Source organism: Cervus elaphus, chromosome 27 (assembly GCF_910594005.1).
Source record: "Cervus elaphus chromosome 27, mCerEla1.1, whole genome shotgun sequence".
Classification (NCBI taxonomy): domain Eukaryota; kingdom Metazoa; phylum Chordata; class Mammalia; order Artiodactyla; family Cervidae; genus Cervus; species Cervus elaphus.
In genome coordinates, this window is record NC_057841.1 from 37,458,382 (window position 1) to 37,476,808 (window position 18,427).

Sequence of the window (18,427 nt, forward strand, 5' to 3'; positions counted from 1 at the left end):
AGTCTCCATAAACATGTGAAATGAAGGTGAGCAGGTTATAAAAGTTCCTTGTAACAAGCGATCTCAGTTATATTCATCACTGACAAGGAATTCAAGTTACACCATAAATCTCTTATTTTGCAATGTATTACAAGTTCAAATTCACCGTGATTGGTCCTGTACTGCTAGCTAAACAAACTTGGGTTCAACATTCTATGTCTGAGAACTAACTAGATCCAGCAAAACCATAAATAAGAAGCCCACAGGAGAACTAATTGATAGACACACCCTTCAATTGGTATCATTTATAACCCATTTACAAAGCACACTGTCGGACCTTGGTCACTGCCAAGACACCTGCCATGCAGAAGGAAAACTAATAGATTCAGAGATGTTAAAAAAAAAAAAAAACTGGGTTTTGTGTTTCCTGTTATCAAATTTAAAATGCCACAAGAAACGAAATGGCTACTATTCTGCCAGTTTTTTGCTAAATCTTGAGAAAATGTTACCTTTCTAGGCTCAGCCAGGACTCTGTTCAATGTGCCTTTCCAAAAAAATAATAATCACTTTCATTGCTCATACACTGGCTAATGCATGAAAACAAGGAACTTCCTTGGAATATTTACCAGCAGTACTTTTTAAATATGATGCATGTAAGAAAAATGAAAACCAATGGGAGTCGGGCACAGAAGTTAAGGATGCCCTTTGAAGCAAAGTCTAAGCTTTGTGGGTGACTAACAAGTTTAAGGCACATACACTCATTAAATTAACCCCAGCCACTTTATTTTAAATGCATTAAAAACAAAACAACCATAAAACTAATTGCTTCTCTTTAAGGTGGCAGACTCAGATTGTGATGCAATTTCACTCTAATCTATTTAACACGAACAACATGTGTAGCATTTGTTCCTGCTAATTAGAGTATAACAATTAAATAAATTACTTGGATACTTAAGATGTCTGGCATCTAACTGTAAAATATTTTACTTTAAAAGGTATTAGAGTACCAGTACTTGGCTAAACAAATGTTAGCCTTACAGTGGGGCGTGTGAAAGCTTTCATTTATTTTCTCTAATCAGGACAGCAGTAAATAGCCTTTCCTTCTTAAAAACACAGGGGACAATAAGAGATTAATCCCTGAAGAAAATCAGAATTCCCACACTTTAAATCATAGTGAAATGTGTTGGGATGGTGAAAATCTTCCACTTGAGAAAAATGTGCAGACTGCATTTTTTCCCCCTCAAGTTCTATGATCAGTAGTTCTCTGAACAGCCAGATTTCAAAATAACAAAAGTTAGAGTAAATAAATTTTTCACTAGACTCAAGGACAATCCAAAGGACGGATGGAATTTGGAGCTAAAACTAGTCTGAAGAGGTGGAAGGGGCCCAGAGGTGGAAAGGACAGAGTCAAAGGGATTCAAGACAAGCCTGTGGGGACAAGAAGGCTGTGGGTTCCATTTTAACATCCATTTTACGGGATGTTACAGAGGAGCTAGGTCTCTTCAAGAATCGACTCCAAACCAGACAAGAGTCCACAGTGAAAAGAAGCCTTAACCTGACCTGGGGCTGTAGCCTCAGTTTTTCTCCCAGGAGGCTACTAACATTACTCACTCATTCCTTGGATCTCCTTCCAAAACTATTTCAGTGCATTTGCAAGTACATCTAGAGATGTGTAAAGATAGGGGGTTGGTACTTTTTTTAAAGGCAGTAGCACACCACACCTTCCTTCCTTTCTTTTCTTTTTTTTTTTTCCATTTAAGGATGTCACTCCCCGTGTGAATTTGAGCACAGGGCTGCCTTCGTTCCCCTGTGGCTAGTTTCGGGGACGATCTGCCCCGGTGGGCGCTGAAACTACCCGGGACCCCCAATTCGGGTCCGCTCTAGGCCGCGGGCACAGGTGCGGGCCGGGTCGGGCGGGCAGCCCCGCTCCCCGCGGGCAGCGCGCGGCTCCCGGCCGGGCCGCGGGGGAGGGCGGCGCCCGCACTCACCACGCGCTTCTGCGGCTTGATGAGGGGCCGGCTGAGGCCGTTCATCTTGCTGTAGAGACCGCAGGCGTTGCACAGGTAGTGGCCGGTGCCGTCGCGTCGCCAGAGCGGCGTCTGGATGGAGCCGCAGTTCACGCACTCGCGGCTCTCGGGCAGGTCCTCCAGCAGGTCTGCGGGACGAGAGGCCGATGAGGTCCCGCCGCGCGCGCGCTTGCCGGCCCGACCCCGCGAAGCCCCCAACCCGCACCCAGAGTCCCCGGGGCCCGCTCCTACGCCCTTCCCCAACCGGCCTTTCTACTCGGCGGCCCGGCCGGGAGCCGGCTGTTGATGTCACCGCGCCCGATCTGTTGACCAATTATTTGTCCAATACTTCTGCACCCCTGGGCGCGCCCCGTGCAAAGCCCTACAAAGTCTGGTGACAGAGCTGGAAGCCCGACCCGTATCATCCGCCTTCCGTCTCCCCAAGGACTTCGGAGTTGAGATGAGCCGTGGGGAAGTCGGTGTGGGCCCCCTGACCTCTCCTTTCCCGCTGTTCCCAAGCTTTTCAAAACTGAAATCCATCATAATTACAATATACCACTTGCCAAAACCCGAGCAAGCTTTGCAATATTAACAGTGATCGCTCACCCCAGCCCCCACCCGCAAATATCCCCACAAATACCCCGGGACATAACCAAGCTGTCTTCTTTTATCTCAAGTAATTTTTTGAAAGTATTTTCTATAACGACCACTCTTCCTTTTCCTCCATAAAGAACAGACAACTGAAATTAGAAATACTGTTCTTGAGCGCTTTTGCCAATTAATTAATAATGACTCCTGGGGGGAAATGCAGTAGGAAATTTGTAAGAACAGAGATGAATGTTGGTTTGATTTTCATGTCACAAAAACCAAACACTAAAATATCATTTTAAAATGGGTCTAATTGCTACAGTCTACAAAATTTCTACAAACGGTGGATACTGAATGGATTGAGAAAATTACCAGCACTGTTACAGTGCTAAATCAAAGTTTTTCCTACTTTCCTACACTAAAATTTCCAACTTATGTCATCTATTTAAATTAATATTTGTCATTTTACTGTTTGGTTAGTTTTCCAAAGTTCATAATTAACCTAAACCTGCTAACTTAAAAAAAAAAAAAAAAAGCCTTTAGAGTAAATGAGTTTAACATTTATTACTTCCCCTTAAATCAGCTAAATATGAACAATTAACTAAAGTGAGATGGGTACTTATCAAGTACTTTTAAAATACTTTTAAAAATATTTCCTTTAAAATAACTGTTTAGAGTTATTATATTACACAAAATTTAAATGTTACAATTTAGCTTTCTTCAAGGGGCATTTTGAATCAAATTTTAAAGTAAATAAACATTACACTTTAGAGTTTATTTGAAGACTGTGTTAGCAAACCTTTCTATTCTTTTTCTATTCATCAGTGGTTGGTTTATAGCTTGTGTCTATCATCAGCTTTTGTAAATATATTTCAGTCTGATTTGGATGCACAAAAATCTTTAATTCAATTAATATTATTTTCCCTGCAAAACAAGTTTCCTTCCTCCTCGAGAAATAAATTTAAAAGAAACTAGCACCCCCCATAACCCCAGTTCAAAGTTGTCATGGGGATACTGCAACTTAGAACACATCACAAAGATTTATTCTTCTCCGCCCTAAAAGCCACTATTGACTACGGTAATCAGTAAAATGCTCAGGACTTCAAGGACACTGAAGTTAAACAAGGTATTTGTCTTTGTTGTTGACTTTAAAATGTTACCTATCAGAGCCCCTCTCCATGGAGAAGTGGGGCATTCCCTGGAGAACCCAGCCCCATGCCTGGCCTCCTTCTCGCAGGCTGGGAACAATAAAGAAACTCCCAATAGAAGACTGTGAGCACCCCAGGTAAATCTCTTTGGTCAGCTGAAAACCCAGAGACAAAATGTAAAGCCCTGCTTGGATAAATAAAATTTAGGAAGTTTGCCTATTTTTAGTTAAGTAAAATCTACAGTTCCCATTCCCTCCATACTTTTCCTGCTCCTCTTTCAGTAGCTTCGATTTTACAACCGAAATAAGCAAAATGCGACTTTTTATAAAGCACAAAATCTAACTGTGCTGGAAGCTCTCTCACCAACAGGCCCCCAATAGGCCCCCTATTCATCCTAACTTGTCTGCTTTGGGTGCCCCGGGCAGTGACAGACTCTGGGGAGAAGGGTGAAGTCATCCCCAGACTGAGAATGGAACCCAATTCAGCAGGAGCTTGGAAGCACACTGGCCTCTGGGGACAGAGCTCACCCCCAGCCTCCCCATCACGCACCCACCAGCACCAGGGAGAGGTGAATACACCAGGTTTCCAGAGCACTCAACCACACCCCTGCCTTCGCACTGAGCCCAGCCATTCACTCAAATCAGTTAAAAGAGTGCCTCCATTTTTTTTTTTTTTTTTAAATCAGATTGGAGAAGCAGAGAATCAGGAACCTGGGAGGAGAGGGGCTGGGGGTCAAGGTCTCTCTAGCAGGGGAATATCTGTGGGGACAAGCAAAATTAGGGTCATTCGTTTCCCCAGCTCCCAGATTGGCTTATTCTCAGCAGCTTCCTGCCTTCTTAAAAGACTTTTTAAGTTTGATGTTCCCAAACTCCTCTCCTTTAAAAAAAAAAAAAAAAATTCTGAATCTATACAAGACTTTTGTAACTTTGCAGCGTCCTACCCAGAAAGTGAAAAAAATAGTGAAAGGATAGACTACGTTTCACATGAAATAACTTATAACTTGTCTGTAACTGCACCCAACCCCTCTAAGAGGGTTTTCTTCACAGAACCAATCAGTTTAAACATCCCAAGGCAGAATGCCTTTTGGACTGCTGCTCTTCCTCTGTCCCGTGAAATGCTGAAACGGGGCAAAGGGAAATGGAGGTCAGGCTAAGGTGTGTCCGCCAGGCCGGCAGAACTGCCCCCAACCCAATTCACACCACCTTTCAGATTCCCTGCTGGATTCCTGACTTGACAAGCACCTCACACCCCAACCACCACCTCCTCCCCATCCTTTGAAGATCCTGTCTCCCAGTCTCTCTGCTCCCAGGAGCCAGACATGGGTCCCCATGCAGCAGCAAGGGTGACCTGGCTCTGTCCTCTCCAGTCTCCAAACCTCAACGGGGCCCCTCCCCGCCCCTACTCTACACACAGACCCACAGGCTGTAAAGATTTTCCACCCAAAGTTACTGAGAGACGGAGGTTCGAGTCAGAGGCCACTGGTATTCCCAGACTGTCCCTGAGCACAAGGCTGGCTGTGCCTCACTTGACCCTCACTAATTAGGACCCCCAAAAGTCCTAAATGGAGGACCCCAGCCCTGGGGAGTGCGAGTCCCAGGTGGGATAACTTAGGCTGAAAGGCCTCCTTGCCTTTGCCACCTTCTGACACCCACAACACCCCTTAAAGAAGCAATGGGCCAAAAAACTTTTTTTTTTTTGGTCTTAGGAAACTGTCAAGTTACATCAAACGCGTGAAATACAAAGACAGACCCCTGAATGCACGAAGAAGGATCCAGAACCCTGCGGCTGAGGAAAGAAGCCAAAATGCCTCTGTCGGGCCAGACAACAGTTCACACCCTCCTGCTTGAGCAGGACAAACGCTCTTCAAGACCGCGCATTTGCAGGAATTTTGACAACTTTTCCCAGCTCACTCCAAACTGCCCCCAGACAGTGGAATGGAAAGCATGAGTGGGATTGGAAACTGAAAAATTATTGGCGTGCACTCTGGCGGAGGAATAGGTGTGGGTGCCGGCGTACCCCTGGGCCCAGCCTGGGGGTGGGGCGCAGACGGGAGCAGCAGCCGCAGACACCCTGCCTGTCGATGCCAAGCGAAAGGGCCCTTCCACCAGCTTTCCCTCGGGACAGTCACGAGGCTGACCTCTCTGCCTCCCCTCCCAGAGTGGCAGGGAGATGCCAACTAGGTCCTTTTTTCCACCGTGGAGCTTTTTTAATAAAAACACTGTCCTTGAGAAAAACACACTCAACTCCCGACCTTTGGAGAGGTGAATTGGGTACGACTCTATCTGAGAGGGTGACTGCCACGCTCAGCACTCACCTAAAGTCACCCTCCCAAATGGGAGTCCCGGGTGGAAACCCGGGAAACTGGGGTCTGCGACCAGGCTCAGGCCCTGTCGAGTCCCTCCTGGGCTCACTGTTTCCAACGGCCCACTGCAGTCCCTGGCCTGAGGCGTACCGGCGCATCTAGTCTCTCTCGTGCAAAACAGAAGCACCATCGCAACGCGGCCGGACTCCGGGCACCCACACCAGGAAAGCCCCGGAAACAGGGTCCAGGTCAGAAAGCTGCTCCACACCCGCCTCGCGCCCTCCAATCCGCACGCCGCGGCGCGACCCTGCCCCTTACCTGTGCCGGGGCCGCGCGGCACCTGGAGCGGGGCTCCGGCGCGGCTCTGCAGGCTGTGCAACACCGGGGTCTCGAAGGGTCCGGCGGGCCAGGCGGGCGTCAGCGGGGCCCCCACGTAGGGCGAGTAGGCGCTCGGGTGGTGGTGGTGATGGTGGTGGTACGTCCCGTTCAGCGGCCGCGCGGCCGACAGCGAGCCATACTGGTGCTCGCGGCCGCCCATGGCCGCTAGGCCGCCGCCGCCCCCGCTCACGCCGCCCGCGGCCCCACCGCCGGCTGCCGCGTAGCCCCCGGGGTCCCGGGCCGCGCCGTTGGCCATGGGCGGGCTGGGCGAGTAGGGGAAGCGCGCCGAGACGTGAGCCGCGGCCGAGCCGGCGCTGCCGGGCCCCGCCGCCCCGCCGGCTGCCGCGCCGCCTCCGCTGCCGTACGGGGGGCTGTCGGCCGAGGCCTGGGGCCAGCCGGGGTGAGCGCCCGCGCCCCCCGCATGATTGGCGGGCCCGCCGCCCGCCCCTTGTAGGTACGGCAGGCCGGGCAGCATGGAGCTCACGCGCGTGGTGGGGACGTAGACCGGGGAGCTAGCGGCGGCCGCGGCTGCAGCGGCGGCGGCCGCCGAGTGCACGAAGCCACCGGGCGAGCCGTCGTAAGCTGCAGGCCCCTGGCTAGAGAGGGCGGCGAGGGTCTGGTACATCTCCTCCGGCTGCTCGGGCGCGAAAGGGCTCAGCTTGGCGCCGCGGCTGGACCACAGCAACTTGCTGGCGGTCGCGGCTTGGTCGAGGTCAGCGAAGAGCAGTAGGTCCTCCCAGCTCGACAGGGCGCCCGCGGGGCCCGAGATCCCCGGCGCCGAAGGTCCGTGGGGAGCCCCGAAGGGATGCGAGGCGTAGGGACTGAGCAGCAGCGAGCGGGCCGTGGGTCCCGCCGCCGCCTCCGTGTCGAGCTGCGGCGTCCTGCAGTTGCTGGCGCCGCCCGGGCCGCGCTCCCCACCCCGAGAGCAGCAGGAGGAAGAAGAGGAGGAGATGGGGGAAGGCGGCGTGGAGGGCTCCCGCGCTGGAAAGGCTCCGGAGTCGCTGGCGTCCGCAGGAGGCGCGGCCCCAAGGCGCTTCGGCAGGCACCAGCCGCCGTCAGTCAAGGCCATCCACGGTCCTGCGCCGCTGCAAACTGACTTTTAGCTCCTGAGACTAGGTGGGGAGGGAGACAGGGTCGAGAAAGGAAATTTTAGGAAGGACTTATCAAAGGCGCGGGCTGCACCGCATCTCACCTCCACTGTTCTCTCCAGCTAATGAGATTCCTCAAAACTCCCATTTTCTGCCCCGGGTTCCAGGGGTGAGGAAGGAGCATGGAGCCTGCGCAACCGCCGCAGGGTCCTCCCAGGGCCAGGATACCGGCTCCTCCTCACCCGCAAGGCTTGTATCCCCTCTAGCTCCCCTCCCACCCCCGACGCAGCATCCTTCATCCGCGAGCGCCAGATCCCAGGGGTGCCTGGGAGACTGGCCGAGCTTTTCCTTCCGCCCCAAAGTGGCTCCCTCCGGGCCAATGGCACACACAAAGGAACTTTTTAAGGAGCCATGCGTGTCTGCGCCGCCTTATCCTGCCTCCGTACCGCGGTCGCTCGCCCGAAATGCCTCGGGGTGAGGGCTGCCCGCGTGAAAATCATTAGCGTAGGGAAGGCAACCTGTCCCCCGAAAACGAAACCGCCGCGTTCTCCTACTCGGGCTTTCCCAGAGCTTCCTGGACTGCGCTGACGAGACAGAACGCGAGCCCCGGAGTGAAATACAACCCAGCCTTGGGAAGGTGGGGCGCCAGGGCGGAGACCGGAGTCTCAGACCTTAGGGACACACAGGCTGTGCGGGATGTCCGCTGGGCCGGAATCTCCTGCCCACCCCCACGTCCCCGGCGCCACGCACCTTAGGTACCGCTTGCTTATGCAGCCGCCAGCGCGTGCGCTCACGCCGGCTGGGCCACGCCGGCCAGGCCACCCCGACCCACCCCGCGGTCATCCCCAGCCACGGAAAGGCCAAACCGTTCTGGAATCGGACGTCGCGGGGTGGAGCGGAGTGCAGAGAAAAGGAGGGGGAAATGCAAGGGGGGGTGGGGGGGACGTGAGACCGCCCCGGAGCCGAGGCCACCCCAAAGGGGAGAGCAGGAAGAATGACAGGGAGACTGGGAGGGGGTAGAGGAGGGAGTTGAACGCAGCCGGACTGGCCTTCTCGGGGCCGCTTCCTCAAATCGCTTCGGCTCATCGGAGATAACCATACTAAAATTAATACCCACACACACAGACCCGGGCTAGATAGCAAGAAAGAATTCTCTGCCTGCCTGACTGCCGGCTCCCGCCCCTTTGCGCCAAGATAACTCTGAGATAAGGCTGAGCGCAGATAAGCGCTTCGGGGAGAGGAAAAGACACCAGAAGTTGGTCCGCGGTGTCCCGGGAACCTGGGAGCCTGCCGGGAATGGAGAAGGTAGACACCCCCGGAGCCAATCGCGGCCCGCATAGGGCCGGAGAGCCGAGGCCGAGGGGCCTGCGACTAGGGAGGGGAGGTGCAGAGGAGGAAAGAGGGGAGTTGGGGCAGGAGAGGAAGCAGCCGAACCTCGGATGGGCGCTGCGCATGGAGAACAGCCGTGGCGGAGGGTGCTCCCGAGCGCGGAGAGAGGCCGAGGGCGCCGGCAGGCGAGCGCGAGTCCGGGGTCTGCGCGGTGCTGCTGGTGAATAAAAAGGAGAGAGGAGGCGCCTCTTACTGCTCTGCCGGAAAACTGCAGCCTGCGCTCCTGATTGGACTCACCGAGCCCTAAACAAACAGCGCTCGCCGAAGGGTGCCAGGCTGTGGGTCGGAACTGCGCTCTGCGAGCAGCTGGGCGCTGGAGGTGAAGAGGAGGAGGAGGGAGCGAGGGGAGGAGAGAAAAGAGGGTGGGGAGGGGACGCCGAGCGGCGGGGGGAGGGGAGCGCGCCGCCCCGGCAGACAATGAGCCCCGCGCAGCCTGCGGGTGTGGGCTGAGCCGCGAGCGCCGTCCTGGGAGCAGGAGGCCAGTCCACACAGGGGGCGCCGATCCCGGGGACGCCGGGGGAGGGGCGGAGGTGGCAGAACGCCTGATCTGGCGGGCGACCCACACCCATTCCTCCGCCCTCCGTTACACGCGCGCTCAAGGGGGCGGGCTGGAGGGGAGGGGAGGGCGATGGCGCGGGAGGAGTTGACCATGCACAGCCCCACGCAGCCACCGCCGCCGGAGCGACGCGCCAGCTCCCGGGTCAGCGCTCCCCCCGAATAAGAGGGGGACCATGCCTTCCTACGCCGGCCTTCCCCTCTCCTCTCGACCCAGTAAATGGGCTTTTTTGCTCCACAGTTGTGTGTGACCGACCTTAAACTCTCCCGATCTCTTCTCGAGACTCTGGGGCTCAGGTCGTGGTGGCCGTCGGGGGTCTCGTCTCCTGGGATCTAGGAAAGAAAGAACTCGAGTGTCCAGCTCCCTATCTCTGTCCTACTAAATGTGATAAATTCCTGGGAAGTTTCGGGAGGTTCCCGTCTGCACTCCCCAGCTAACCTGAAACTTTCAATTCGGGGTCACGGTGCACGAAAGGTTAGTCCATGAAGCGCGCAGAGTGGAAAGGGGTTTCCACGCCAGTCGCGCCCGGAGGTGCTCTCCGAGTTTGGGTGTCCCGTTTGCTCTGAACTTTCCCTGGAGAACTTCAGGTAAGTCTCAGATAAGTCGTTGGCAAGAGGAGGGGGTCACCTTCCCCGGTCCCAGCGAGAAATACCTCTTCCCCACGCCCCCGCCTTCACATACACACCCCTTCTTCGCTCCCTCCAAATGGTTATCACAACTGTGTACAAACTGATACGGTCCTTGGCCGGCAGAGGGGCTGGAAATGAACGTCTCGGGGTTATCAGCGCCGATCTGTCAGCAGGGCGTCGCGGGGCCGCAGGTTCGTCCTCGGCAGGAGCCGTGATGTATGTCTCGCTCCCTTTCACTCGCAAAAAGGATTTTTCCCAACAGATGTGACCTCGGGAGGCTGTCGAGAGAGAGAGAGAGAAGGAGAGAGAGAGAGAGTTTTAACTAGGGCAAGAGGAGTTGTTTTGTGGGAATGGATTTTTACACTTTTTTTTTTTTCAGATAAATCGAAGTAAATGATTTTCTAAAGGTCAGTCTCCCTGAAGTGTGTGTGTGTGTTTGTGTATATGTGTGTGTTTCCAGCTGGGGAAGGGAGAGGCGCCTTAGCAGAGTGGAACCAAGTTATGTAGAGGCTTAGTAAAATAGGGTTTCTAGAGATCATGAGACCTCCTGGCTAAATATATGTTTCCTCTGGATGTAACTGTGAACCTGTGGGTCCTAGGGGACAAGGGGACAGAGCCTGGCAGCCCGAGGGAGGAGGGAACCGAATGGAGAAAGTCGGCGATTCTTTTTTTTTCCCCCATTCTTCATTGTAAATTGCTGCTAAACACTTCTGAATTTCAAATTGCTACCGAGAAGGTCCATAAACCGTTCTCATCCAATTTAGTCACTTTTATTACATTCCTCTTTGCCTCCCCGGATCACTGCGGCGGCTCCCAGTTTCAGCGCGGCCGCAATTCCGAAAGGCTGAAGACAGAAAACTCTGGAAAGGAGACTAGCGACTGAAGCAGGATCCAGGGGCTTTAAATTTTAACCTGGGTTCGATCGAAAGCATCTACCCGAACAGATAACCCGGCGTCCACCGTCCACTTAGCTCCGACCAGGGCTTCCAATGTCTTTCTTTTTTCTTTTCTTTTTTTAACCTGAGTTCCGACCTAATTTTTACGCAGACTGTTTTGCAAAAGCTCATCTGTAAGCCGTTACAGAACGGTTGTGGGCATTTGATTTTCTCTGAGTCCAAGGGTTCTTAAATGTTTCTGAGGTCTGTTCTCAAAAGCAAAGTTTTTTTTTTTTAAATACATACTCAAGTGAAGTGATTTCTAATGAAACCAAGTTAACAAATAAATCCTTTGGTTAAGTTGGGAATACAGGCTGTGAATGGCCTCCAAGTTTGAACCCCAAAGAGACCGAGCCCCCTCCCCCACCCCCCACGCAAGAAACTGATTCCTGCTGTGTGTATTTCTTTATATTTGCAATTACGGGGGTAACCTTGTAAATTTCTTTGGACAACAGATGATCCCCAGAGACCTGCTTTTCCGGCCACTCCGCAGCAGCCGGGAGAGGGTGCCCTGGCCCCCGCACGGCCGGGACAGAGGTGAGAGGCGGGACGCACACCAGTTTCACTATATGCCATTTCTAAGGCTCGAGAAAGGACCTGACATTTTACCACCCCCACCCCCACCCCCAGAACTCCGATTGCATTTGAGTATTGCTCAGAACAAAGGTGGGGGCAGGGAGGTAATTGTTTGCTCTCTTGCAAGGTCACAAATTTTTTTTTTAAAGACTAGTTTTGTTTTTCTTGCCAATTAACTAAGAAATAAAACTGTTTGACCCATGGAATTGATTCAGACACAAAGCCAGATTGCCTGACCCTTTCAGTTTGCAGTTTTCCCAACGCGTCGACTTTGGCCCTGGGGACAACACCCCTGGGGAACAGCACATTTTCAAAGCCACCCTCCCAGGGGCCCCAGGCCCGGCGCTCTGAGCTTCCTCTGAGAGCCCCAGCTGGTCCGGGAAGGTGGGGGATATTAGGGGGCGCAGAGGAAGAAGGGCACCGCAACAGCTTGCGAAGGCCTCCACAATGCTCCAGGTAGACGGTCCTGTCCTTAAAAGTTGTTTCCTTTCCTTTCTTTTTTTTTTTTTTTCCTTTCCTTTTCCTAACGCCTCTCTCTTCCTTGGGGATTGGCTAATCTGGAACGAAATCGTTCCTCTCGGGACCATTTAGACCCGGGGAGTGGCCCCTCCAGAGAGAGCCTGCCTCCCCGAGCGGCCCTCCTCATCCCTGGAGGGGGGCTGGCTCCCGGGCGCGGCCTGTCCCCAGGGCTGATTTATTTGGGCCGCGCGCGCCACACCGTTCTTCAACACTCGAATCCAGACGAACCCAGTCGCCAATCGGGCGGGGGCCGGGGGCCTGGCGGCCAAACGGGGAAGGGTGACGGGGGCTGGGGGGCCGTCGTGCGCCGCTTCCGGAGGAGTAGCGAGACCCGGAGAGGACGCGCGATCACCCCCGCAAACGGCAGCGCATCCTCTGTCATTTCACCGATCTCGGGTGCTCCAGCGACGTTTCAGGAAGAAAACGAATACATGCAATTTCTGACTTAACAGCATGGTTTTAATTTGAGAGGTTTTTTCTCTTCTTTTTCTTTTTCTTTTTTTGGTTTTGGTTTTTATTTTTCAAACCAGATTTACGGGACCTTCTCGCTTGTACCATATTTCTTCCCTCCCCGGGGACGCTCTGTGCGAAGGACACGGGGTCACCTCGGCGCCCCCCTCCACCCCCGCCAGGGCCCGGGCCCACTCGCCCGGGTGGGATGGCGCGCCCCCCGACTCGACTCCACCGCCGTCACTCCGACGCAGGTCATCGCCCAGAGAGTGCTGACAGTGATGGTGATGGGGTTTGTTGTTGTTTTGTTTTAATTCTCGAAAAGCCCGAAATACTGCTTGGAAACGTCAGGTGGCGGCGGCTGCGGAAGCGTGGGCCGCGCGCAGCCTGGAGGTGGCCCCACCGTGTGCCCTGGGCCCCCCAGCCCCCTGCCCGCCGCCGGGTCCCGGGCTCCGGGCGTCAGGCGCTGGCGATCGCGGCCCCGCAGCCCCGCGCCGACCCCGCGCGCCGCCGGCGGCCGCCAGCGCGGCGCGGAGGTGGGCGCGCGAAAGGTCACCGCGGTGGCATTCCTCTCCGCGCGCTGTTTACGTGACTTAATGTACTTCGTCCGCCGCGGGTAAGTTAGGGCCGCGATAAGGGGGCGGCCGGGGGAGGGTCGTTGTAAAAGCCCCACGCTGGGCGCCTTCCAGCCCTCCCCTCATCCATTAACCTTTTTACTTTCTTCTTCCCTCTCTCTTTTAAAGCTTGTTATCTAGGCCACCCAATGACCGACGAAAGATTTTCTCCCTCGCTGCTTCTCCCCAGGCCGCTTTAAACCAAATAAATTTAGCTATTAAGGGCCAAGATGTCTGACAAAAGATCGAAAGGTGTCTCTCCGTGATCGCTTAAAGAAGCGAAGGAGAAGCTTGCGGCTCCATCTCGATAAAGACATTCCACACCGGCGCCGGCCTCCCTCCCCGCGGCCTGCTTGCCTCCCGACACCCTGACAGTCCCCACTTGGCGGCCCAGACCTCGGATGGGCCGGGCGGGACCTGCGGCCGCTGCCCGGTCAAAGAGTGCCGGGCCCTAGGGACCCGGGAGAGCCGGGGACTCCAGGCCTGAGCTGGACTCCCCAAACGTGCCCTCCCCCGCCGCCCGCACTAGACTGAAGACCTAAAGCGAGCTCTTGCACGCTACGTCGCTTCAATTATGTCCGACTCTTTTGTGACCCTTTGGACTGTGGCCCGCCAGACTTCTCTGTCCACGGGATTCTCCAGGCAAGAATACTGGAGTGGGTTGTCAATTCCTCCTTCAGGGGATCTTCCGGACCCAGAGATCGAACCCGGAGCTCCCGCATTGCAGGCAGATTCTTTACTGTCTGTGCCCCCAATGAAGCCCCAAATTAGCTCCCATTTGAATTATTTGCTGATGCTGAGTTTATACTACAAAGCCAAACCACACCTAACCTCTCGCCCACTTCTGCGGTTTTGCTGGGGGGCAGTGTTACTCCGCATCACTGGTCCTCCGAGGCAGACCTGTTGAACCCCAGTCAGAATGTAGTGGGTGGAAGGGACCCGGCATCTGGATCACACGGAGGCTAATGGGGAGGGTGTGGACGGCAGAACGACAGTGTGCACCTGAGAGGCAGCAGTCCAAATATTCAGGCATCCCCAAGTTGAGTTGGGTTATGAAGTGTGGGATATATTATTATTATTATTATTATTATTAAATTACTGCTGTAATCACTGCTTAAAGCCTTGGACTGCCAGCCATGCTGAGGCCCGCCCCTGAGTGATGCCTTCCCCTTCACCAAAGATGAAGCAAAGAATATCCAATTTCCTGATCAAGGGCTGAAAACTGGGCTGTGCGGAGTCAGATGCTGTGTTTTCAGTTTCCTTGCACTGAGTCGCTGCTTCATCCCCTAAGTGAATAAAGACTCCTCGTACTCCAGGTCCACATAAGCCTTTTCTAACCTCTTTGAAATGGGCTTCCCTGCTGGCTCAGCTGTAAAGAACCTGTCTGCCAATACAGAAGGTTCGATCCCTGGGTGAGGGAGATTCCCTGGAGGATAAAATGGCAATCCACTCCAGTATTCTTTCCTGGGAAATCCTGTGGAGAGAGGAGCCTGGTGGACTACAGTCCATCGGTTGGCAAGAGTCAGACCTGACTGAGCCACTGAACACCCATGCTCCACTTTGAAATATGGCAAGGCAAGAAACTGGGGGTAGAAGCTGAGAACCCTCTTGGCTTCCCTGCTATGGGGCCTCTTCCCACATTTTCTGCCTTTTCAGTCTTTTCTTCTCTGGCAGCGTTAGAGACAAGACTCAATTTCAAAAGGCCATTGAACATCTTCAGCTTCTTTTTGTCATCTCATGCTAGGCTCAAGGAATTAAAGATGCCTCTTTTTTCTCATCTCTTCACCGAAATAAGGTGAACTCCACCTCATTTAATTCTGAGGTGAGGATCATTCCCCTCATCTAATCCTGAACCCTCACCCAGCCTCCAAAGGTGGGAAAAATCAGACCATCAGACAGAAAGGGACCATTTATGTCTCAAGAAGATGAGAAAGATGCAGAAATTTCCATCCCACTAGACAGGTGAAACCCAGGCTTTCTCTGGGCTTTGCAGGTATCACTGGGTGTTTACTGATGCCCTTTCTAGAGTCAGCATCCCGTGCCACTGACCCAGGGCTGTCTCAGCCTAGAGACCTTTGTGACTGGTTTTCTGGTGGGGCAGGGGGCATTGGAGAAGCAGAAAAAGGCGATGATAGACATTTGGAAATTTGCTAAGTAACTTATGCTCCTCCATGATTCAATCAAAGGGGGGGGGAAAGTGCCCAAGAAAATTTTTTTTTAAGTACTACATTTGCTACCCAGAAATATGACCTCTCCAGCTATGTTGCAAATATGCAGAGAATTAGGACCAAAAGGCTGTCTGCCCATATGCAGTCCTCCAGTTTCCTGCCCTTGCCCAACAGGACTGAGTGTGCACTGCACAAAGAAGAACTCGGAGAGGCACCTACTGGTTCTGAAGTGTTTACAGTCTAGAAGGTTGGCACTTGTGCAGAGCCGGTTAGGCAAAGTACCACAGACAGCTTTCAAGATAGAGGAAGATGTCTGAGCCCTTTTTTCTTTCTCTAGAAAAGCACCCATGCTCAGATTTTCCTCTAGTCTTCATGATGAACATATGAAAAGGAGGGAGGGTGGTATTTGCTCTAGCTCACACACTGAGGGAGTCCTGTGTGAGCCCAGGGAGCTCAGACTCTGGGCCAGCCTTCCTGTTTGAGTCGTGACCTCACCCCTTCCTAGCTGAGTGACCAAGACAATTTGCCTGACCTCTCTGCCTCAGTTTCCTCATCTTTAAAATGGGATTGAGAAAAGCACTTCCCTTACAGGATGGTTGAGAGGGTTAAAAATGGTCTTGTGTGTGAGGGGCTGAGGGGACCCAGCACATCGGAAGCACTGTGTAATCATGAACTATTACCAACATCTGTATTGTAACGAACTCACACCTACTACATCAGATTTCAATTTGGGGGGTGACCCACCTATCCCCCTGGAGCTAAATTAGTTCCCAGAAAAGAACTTCGAGCACTCATTCAACTTTGAGACCCACCATTCACAAGGGTTCTTAGGCTTTTTCTATGTACAGCAGTGGGGACTTCTTCATCGCATTATGATAGGAAAGGAAGGGTGGGTGATACAAGCATAGATCTACTTGTTTTTGTTTTCTTTGAAGAGGAACAATTCCTTGTTTCCCTTGCAAATGCCATCAGCAGACTACTACTGGACAAAGATAGTAATCTTGAGCCTTGTCTCTGCTCCAAGAACTTCAATCCTCAGCAACATTGCCTCCCTAGAAGCTTCTTTCTGGCAGGAGATAGGAGCAAATTAACAGCTGGGGCCGTGAAGGAGGGCAGACTTGAGGATGGGCATTAGATATAAGGGGTGGGGGGAGAACTAATTAAATTGACCTGGTTATTCACTACTCTCATGCTTTTTACCTTTCAATTTTGTATTGCTGTTTATGCAGACTTACTCCACACTAATCACATTGTGTTAAGGAATAAAAAAAATAAATAAAGATCTATGAGAGAGAAGCTAGGGGCCTCAATATTGGTAGAGGAAAATCCAGATCATTCCAGACTTTTTTCCAACTGATTTCCTTTCTTTTTGTTTTTCTTTTTCTTATAGCATCCCATCTTCTAAAACAAGACCTAAACCTCAATAATGAAAACTTAAAAAAAAATAATCCATGGGACATAACAAAGAATACTGTTTCCTAGATAAAATGGCAGGGAAAGGGGTTTGTTTTTCAGGAGGCAAAGTCTGGAGGGAACATAGAAGTCTTCCCTCTGTGCAGGTTTTCAGCCAGGTTTTTGCCCAGAGTCTGTTTTTCTCTTGTCTCTGACAGTCTTGATCTTCTCTCCTTTTGATTTACTAAGTGCTGTCATTTCTCTGCTCTTTACTTTCACAATCACACATTCAAACCTGATAAAGTTCAAGACCCTGAAGAGTTGCAGCCTTCCCAGATTTACAGTCCTCTGCCCCCCACCCGGGCCAGTGGTCCCCTGGCTGATTGAATCCTCATGGACGGAAGCCATGCAGGATCAACAGGGGAACAACAGCACCCATGTCAGCTCTGTCAGTCAAGGCGAACCTTGGTAGCTTCCTTCCCCTGGAAAGTGATGGCAACCTTCTCTCATTCTATTTCTAACTTCTAGTTTGTAACCTTCCTGTGGGTAGGAACAGAAGTGGTAACTTGCAAATTTTACAGTTGGTAAGAATTAGATGTAAAATCCTGGTCAGCTTACATAATTTTCTTTCTTTTCTTAAAAATCACTTAATTATTAAATATTAACAAATTATTATTATATTTATTAATTATGAGTATAATTATTGACTTAGAAAACAAATAATAACATCATTGATATATATTTATTATTATTTATTTATTTATTTTTGCTGTACCAGTCTTAGTTGTGGCTCTCTGGATCTAGTTCCCAGACCGGGGTCAAACTTGGACCCCCTGCAGTGGGAGCATGGAGTCTTATCCACTGGACCACCAAGGAAGTCTCTCCATGGTTTTCCTGGATCTATGAAAAAGCCTTATGATCGAGGGCAAGCCACTTAACCTCAACTGGAGTTGCTCAACTGGAGCAACTGGAGTGTCTCAGTTGCTCCATCCATAAAATAGTAGAAATATTACTTTCTACACATGTTAATCACAAATCGGTGACTGGAGTCCTCTTCCCTGTGTTAGTTCTGTTAGAGCCCCAGGAAGACCACTAGCATGTATCTGGTCTGGCTGTTTGAATTCTGCCAGGCTAAATACAAACCTACTAGTTAATCTAAATACTATACCAAAGTGCTAAATGAAAGGAGTGATTCATCTTCAAAGACAGAGCAGTTAAATCAGGCTCAAGTTTTCAAACCACTTAAAGGTCTTCCAATGGAAAATGTCATCTAAATAATCTATTCTTTGCCTATAAATATGTCGTGTCAACTAAATTACAAAACAGTGACAAAAAGCAGTCACTGACTATGAATGTCCTTATTTCCGATATGGTGACTCTATGGGGACTTCATATTTACTACGTAAGTAAATATTTTACGTAATTTAATGTTTTCATTTATCTTGACCTAGTTGGACCATAAAGAAGTCTGAGCACCAAAGAACTGATACTTTCGAATTGTGATGCTAGAGAAGACTCCTGAGAGTCCCTTGGACAGCAAGGAGATCAAATCACTCAGTCCTAAAGGAAATCAACCCTGAATATTCACTGGTGAAGCTGAAGCTGAAGCTGAAGCTCCAATACTTTGGCTGCCTGATGTGAAGAGCCGACTCACTGGAAAAGACCCTGATGTTGGGAAAGATTGAAGGTGGGAGGAGAAGGGGACCCAGA

At 51.8% G+C, this 18,427-nt stretch overlaps 2 protein-coding genes across 10 annotated transcripts in view; one reads left to right on the forward strand and one right to left on the reverse strand.

Moving 5' to 3' along the window:
* GATA6 (GATA binding protein 6) overlaps positions 1-10,013 on the reverse strand; it is a 32,832-nt gene extending 22,819 nt beyond the window's left edge. Inside the window, exons 1-5 of one of the 3 annotated variants that reach the window (XM_043889321.1) lie at positions 9,873-10,013; positions 9,690-9,766; positions 8,924-9,032; positions 6,342-7,513; positions 1,968-2,134 (exon numbers count right to left, since the gene is read on the reverse strand). In XM_043889321.1, coding sequence (XP_043745256.1) covers positions 1,968-2,134; positions 6,342-7,470 — 1,296 coding nt within the window. In that variant the 5' untranslated portion in view covers positions 7,471-7,513; positions 8,924-9,032; positions 9,690-9,766; positions 9,873-10,013. Of the gene's footprint in view, positions 1-1,967; positions 2,135-6,341; positions 7,514-7,935; positions 8,152-8,239; positions 8,398-8,923; positions 9,033-9,689; positions 9,767-9,872 lie in introns of those variants that run through there. The other 2 variants (XM_043889322.1, XM_043889323.1) reach the window with 2 other exon arrangements.
* Positions 8,974-18,224, forward strand: LOC122684869 (translation initiation factor IF-2-like). Of its 7 annotated transcripts, none has more exons than XR_006338177.1 (6): positions 8,974-9,197; positions 10,443-10,470; positions 11,454-11,535; positions 12,869-13,159; positions 13,287-14,556; positions 18,169-18,224. XR_006338177.1 is itself a non-coding variant. In XM_043889324.1 (5 exons), the coding sequence occupies exons 1-4, from the start codon at positions 10,140-10,142 to the stop codon at positions 13,393-13,395; spliced, it is 597 nt and encodes a 198-aa protein (XP_043745259.1). In that variant the 3' UTR covers positions 13,396-14,556; positions 18,169-18,224. The 7 variants fall into 7 exon arrangements, 1 of the variants encoding a protein (XP_043745259.1); XR_006338176.1 differs by lacking the exon at positions 8,974-9,197 and adding an exon at positions 9,584-10,021; XR_006338179.1 differs by lacking the exon at positions 10,443-10,470.
* Positions 18,225-18,427: the final 203 nt, after the last annotated feature.